Source organism: Cyprinodon tularosa, unplaced genomic scaffold (assembly GCF_016077235.1).
Source record: "Cyprinodon tularosa strain WSP-4 unplaced genomic scaffold, ASM1607723v1 ctg1274, whole genome shotgun sequence".
Lineage (NCBI taxonomy): Eukaryota > Metazoa > Chordata > Actinopteri > Cyprinodontiformes > Cyprinodontidae > Cyprinodon > Cyprinodon tularosa.
The window spans coordinates 1-5,940 of NW_024038086.1; the positions used below are offsets into that span (position 1 = coordinate 1).

At 41.2% G+C, this 5,940-nt stretch overlaps 1 protein-coding gene across 1 annotated transcript; it reads left to right on the forward strand.

Annotated features, from left to right (window-relative positions):
• Window positions 1–1,972: 1,972 nt before the first annotated feature.
• On the forward strand, window positions 1,973–5,730 carry LOC119777805 (serine/threonine-protein phosphatase PP1-beta-like). The gene is made up of 3 exons (XM_038276795.1): window positions 1,973–2,221; window positions 4,649–4,783; window positions 4,864–5,730. Exons 1-3 carry the CDS (start codon window positions 2,021–2,023, stop codon window positions 4,957–4,959), a joined length of 432 nt encoding a protein of 143 aa, XP_038132723.1. The 5' UTR covers window positions 1,973–2,020; the 3' UTR covers window positions 4,960–5,730.
• The last annotated feature ends 210 nt before the right edge of the window (window positions 5,731–5,940 follow it).

The following is a 5,940-nucleotide window of genomic DNA, read 5'->3' on the forward strand; positions in this document are numbered from 1 at the left end:
ATCTATCCTTTGTCTCAGACTGGGATAACCTTTATGTCTGTAGCTCTTTCACAACCCAAAACGAAGCACAAACAAAATGGCTGATCCCACCTGCTCCTCCCTTTGTTTAAACTGCAGCACCACACTCTGTCACCTTTAAGCTGCTATAGCACCCCTCCGAACAAACAACTGCTGAGTAAAAACCGTAAAAGGTATCTGAAAAATTATTTTTATCTAAGCTAAAGCTATATCTTGTCTTCAATTGGAGTAACTTTCATGGCTGTAGGTCATCTACAACCTGAATGGGAAGAGAAAGAATAAGAAAAAACGGGTCCTCAGTCCTTAGCTTCTAACTGAGCTAGCTGCAGCAACACACTCTCACTCACCTTTAAGCTGCTAAAGCCCCCCTCCGAACAAAGGACTGCTGAGTAAAAACCATAAATGATATCTGAAAAATTATTTTTATCTAAGCTACAGCTATATCTTTACTTCAATTAGAGTAACCTTCATGTCTGTAGGTCTTTCACAACCCAAAACGAAGCACAAACAAAATGGCTGATCCCACCTGCTCCTCCCTTTGTTTAAACTGCAGCACCACACTCTGTCACCTTTAAGCTGCTATAGCACCCCTCCGAACAAACGACTGCTGAGCAAAAACCGTAAAAGGTATTAGAAAAATTCTTTCAGTGAAAGAAACATCTATCCTTTGTCTCAGACTGGGGTAACCTTCATGTCTGTAGGTCTTTCACAACCCAAAACGAAGCACAAACAAAATGGCTGATCCCACCTGCTCCTCCCTTTGTTTAAACTGCAGCACCACACTCTGTCATCTTTAAGCTGCTATAGCACCCCTCCGAACAAACGACTGCTGAGTAAAAACCGTAAAAGGTATCTGAAAAATTATTTTTATCTAAGCTAAAGCTATATCTTGTCTTCAATTGGAGTAACTTTCATGGCTGTAGGTCATCTACAACCTGAATGGGAAGAGAAAGAATAAGAAAAACGGGTCCTCAGTCCTTAGCTTCTAACTGAGCTAGCTGCAGCAACACACATTCACTCACCTTTAAGCTGCTAAAGCCCCCCTCCGAACAAATGACTGAATGTATGCCAACACAGTGAAGCGCTGTTTTTTATGCTGTTTTTTTCCTCTCCCCATTCATTTCCTATGGGAATTTTTTGCGACGTTTTCGCTAATAATTCGCAAACCTTCGGACTAATGAGAAAGTTTTATACAAGCACGCATCGCCCCATTGGTCTCTACGCGTGTGCCAACTTTGGGCCCGATCCGACGAATGGTGCGTGACTAGTTACGCGCCGAAGTTTTTGGTGGCGAGGAGAACTATAAGCTATAATAAAAATAATACGCGGAATAAATATGTGAGATAGTAGTAGGTGGGCCATGCCTTCGGCATGTGGCCCCCCTAATAATACGCGGAATAAATATGTGAGATAGTAGTAGGTGGGCCATGCCTTCGGCATGTGGCCCCCCTAAAAATACGCGGAATAAATATGTGAGATAGTAGTAGGTGGGCCATGCCTTCGGCATGTGGCCCCCCTAATAATACGCGGAATAAATATGTGAGATAGTAGTAGGTGGGCCATGCCTTCGGCATGTGGCCCCCCTAATTAGATTTCCTTCAAACCAGTAATTAATTCCTGGATGTTTAGGAGCTTCAACTAGAACAGAGAAGCCCAATTTAAAACCTGTTTTAGGCGATATGTTTAACCTTTAAGGGTCCTCTTAGTCCTGGGTGAAAACAGGATATTTCTCATTTTTGGTTGATTTTACTTCTGAAATAATGTGACTTTTTTTGTGACAACTTGAATCAACTAACACTTCAGTTTATGATATTTTTAAGATCTCTATTGATCCCCTTTAGAAGATTAGCGTCTGGACCGCGGAACCGCTTTTAATGGATTTAAATTATGGTGTTTTTTTTTCTATAAATGAAAGAAAAATGTGAATAAAATAAAAAGAAAAGTGGTGAGAAGAAGTTTTCTGTGTTGATCCTCTCCAGGGCTTTCCCCCGACCTCCAGTCCATGGAGCAGGTGAGAAGGGTGATGCGTCCCACCGACGTTCCCGACCAGGGCCTCCTCTGCGACCTGCTGTGGGCCGACCCGGACAAGGACGTGCTGGGCTGGGGCGAGAATGACCGCGGCGTCTCCTTCACCTTCGGTGCAGATGTGGTCACAAAGTTCCTCCACAGACATGATATGGACCTGATTTGTCGAGCCCATCAGGTACATGAGATAATTAGGAAAGTTAGTTGTCGTTAAAAGGGCAAACTATTCGGTTTAAAAGAATATTTCTAGTTTAATAGTTTGTTTTTACTGTAAGGTGTGTTCAGCTTGATACAGGCTGCAGTTTTATCACCTCCTTTTCAAAAAGTAGGTTATTATGGGCCACTTATATGGTTCCTATCTATAACCTTTGGTCGGGAGGGTTTTTGTGAGAACTTCCTCTTTGAACTCACAGCAAGCCTGTCGATTACATAATGGTTTTGTGTGAGTGGAAGTGGAGCAGGTGGAAGTCCCTTCATAACAATAGGAGAGAAAGCTGAAGCTCATTTGGACCAGCATTAATGTTGGCTCATGTTTTTATTGAGGTTAGACACTTTTCCTTCATTTTTCCATCTAAATGACTACGATTTCAAAAGCTCTGATTTCCTTTCATTTCGATGCTTCAGGCTGTATAAAAGTCACCCCTTCCTAACTCTGTTCCAGGCCCTGCTGCACAATAGATTTCAGATCGATCATGATGACGATCAGAATAATTAAATGTTTTAGAAGGTGGTTAAGTCTGCGGAAACCACATTATTTTAGTGGTAAAACTGATACTGAACAAAGCAATATTTTCAGTCAAATCTTCATATAAAAAGGAAAAGTAATCACTTTCTTCCTAACACCTTTATTCCTTCAAAACCAAAACATATAAAGACATTAAAACATTGTTATTATGGTCAGCCGTATTCATACCTAACCTTCACCAGGATTATCCTAATTTTTCCTACTTTCATGCTATTCTACAACCGAATGATCAGACAGAAACTCACCAAGTTGATGCTTTCTTTTAAAGAAAAAATGGGAATAGAAAAGGCCGAGTATCTGACAGAGTTAACTCATTTTATAATTTTTTATATCAGCAGATTTTTATGCTTTTCCCACAGTTCTATTTGTTTTAGTGCTATTTAAGAGGCTGTGATAAACCCCTCTGTAAAAGCCAGTATAATATGTATGACTGCACATTTGTATCACAAAAGGCAACTTTAGTAAAAGGTCAGAAAAGGATGTCATAAGCAGTAATTCTTTAAAACAAATATGCAACTTTAAGGTTTTAAACTGACTGTATGTATCGAATTAAAGACAAAGGCCCTTAAAGGGGTAAACGTTTCTTCTGTTCAAGAGATTTTTTACTTAAATTTGTTATATAAATGGACTGAATGCATCATTCTCTATGGATCAGGCCCATTTTTACAGATGCTGGTAGGCGTGGAACGGTTCACAAAATCCACGGCTCGGTTCACGGTTCCGTGGTTACGGGGTTCGGTTTGGTTCGTTATATGTTGATTGTTAGGAAAATCTATTATGTCTTGTATAGTACAACACGAGTTACACAATGCTTGCACACTGTTGCACTTTTATCCACAACTTTCTTTCCGCCGTCATCGTAGGTCACTCTAAATGCAAAGTTGTCCCATACAGCAGACCTATAAAGTGCTGCTGGCGCGTCTTCCAACTCCTGTTCTTTCCCACTCGCCATACCCACACAATTCTCCACAACAACTGATTTTTTTTTTGCTACTCTGCTTCGCTTCTTCTTCTTGTTTACTACTGGTGGTTGGCTTTGGTCGCAGTACCGCCACCTTCTGCTTTGGCGTGTACACGCTTTGCCTATGAGAAAAAGGAGCAGCGCATGAACCGAACGCAACACGCTAATCGAACCGAACGGTTCCGACAGTTTTCATAAACTGTTCCATTCCTAGATGCTGGTATTAATATTTGATCACTCTCTCTCTAGGTGTTAGAGCCTATTAGATTCTGTATTGCTCTATAACAACGGAAATGACCAGAACTGATGCTACTCCTTTTTTTCATACAATTCATAATTTAGTGTGAAAATCAAATTTTTCTTCTTTTTTGATTAGTAAACAATGAAGCGTTGAATCATGTAAACAGTTAATCTGCTGCCTAGTCTAATACAGGCTAACAACCTGGATAATTCATTTAACCATTCTTAAATAATGATGATAAAATATTTCAGCGTAGAAGGGCTAGAATGCTGTTTTTATAATCTTTTAGCAACCTTCCCATTGTGTCGCCTTAAAGCGTGAGGCTCCATCATGCAGACTTTCTGTGGAACCAATGTGATTCTTAGAGAGTTAAATCCTGTTATTATCACAGATGATTTGTTGTGTCTCTGCATCTTGTAGGAATATAGTATCTCTGTGAAATATTTTAACCACTTCCTGAATAAGGAAGGTTTATTTTAAGGGAGAGAAATTTGCTGTTGGACACATTTGGACTAAATTATTGTTTGTGTTTTCATTTTCTGACCGCCCTCCTTTATGCTCATTTAAAACGTTCTGCTGCTTTGATGTTTTTGTTTTTCCAGGTTGACTCTTGTTCCACAAAAACAAAGCTGTGACCCTCTCCTTTGTGTGTTTTCAGGTGGTTGAGGACGGATATGAGTTCTTTGCTAAGAGACAGCTGGTGACGCTGTTTTCAGCCCCAAACTACTGCGGGGAGTTTGACAACGCCGGGGCCATGATGAGCGTAGACGAGACCCTCATGTGTTCATTCCAGGTAATCATTTGACCTGCCGCTCTTGGTAAATGACTCGAATTGTTGGTTTTAATGTTTTGCCGATGTCTTCCTGTAACCAGATCCTGAAACCTGCAGATAAGAAGCTGTTCTACGGCGGCGGGGGCGGCATGGGCTCCGGCCGCCCAGTCACCCCTCCCAGGAAAGCTAAGAAATGACAGCCGTAGTCTGCTTTTTGTCCTCCGGCCCATCCCTCCTGCCCTCTCTACCTCTCTTCTCCTTTCTTTCACCAAACAGCCAGAAATGAAACCTATACCCAGGGCTTTTTTTTTTTTCCTTTTTTATCTGTACTTCTTAAACATTTAATGTAACGAATTGTCTGAGTGGGTGCGTGCGTGCGCGGACTATAAACTTGTCTCGTCTGCAGGTGAGCATTAAAAATCGCATGTAGATTTTTGCAAAAAATATTGAAAGGTTTATACTTTCCCCTCGCTCTGACCACTCTTCCAGTGGCCACGTTGAAACCACAGGGTCTGTCTCTAAGGTAATTGGACTGAAAAAGCAGGGTTTTAAAGACAATGGCAGCTTGCTGTCATGGCTGCTTTGGCAGCCAAACTGCCTGCAGGCGCCGCGCATACTTGCAGAGAATAAGAGGGGGGGAGGCGTGTTTTTGTTTTCCCTGTTTCTGTACTGTAAAATCTCAAACACAGGTGTGCGTGTGGGTCTGCTGTGTCTTGCCGAGTTTGCTGTAATGTCTCATTATCTCTCGCCGAGGAGGAGTTGCATCATTTCCAAGCAAGCACATGCTTACACACACGCAAACTCAAACGACTCGTCAGATTCATATGAGCCAGAGCTGTAAAAAAAAAAAAAAAAAAAAACCCCATACAGTTTAGGTTTGTACAGATTTGATTACTTGAAAGAGATTTTTTGTGAATTCGTTTTGTAGTCTTTCATCAAGTTGACCAATAAACCGAGAATCTGAGCTGCCATGTGTCCTCCTTGTGTTTTTCTGTGTAATGATCCTATTGTCATATTTTACCTCCAGAGGAACAGCTGACAGAGCAGCCTTCAATAACCTGCTGTCCGAAAATAACTAGAATAATTAAGATAGTATATGATATGATTTAGGGTTGATTGGGAGGCATCTTGCAATCAGAAGGTTAGATATCACCCTAATATGCCCCTGGGCAAGTTGC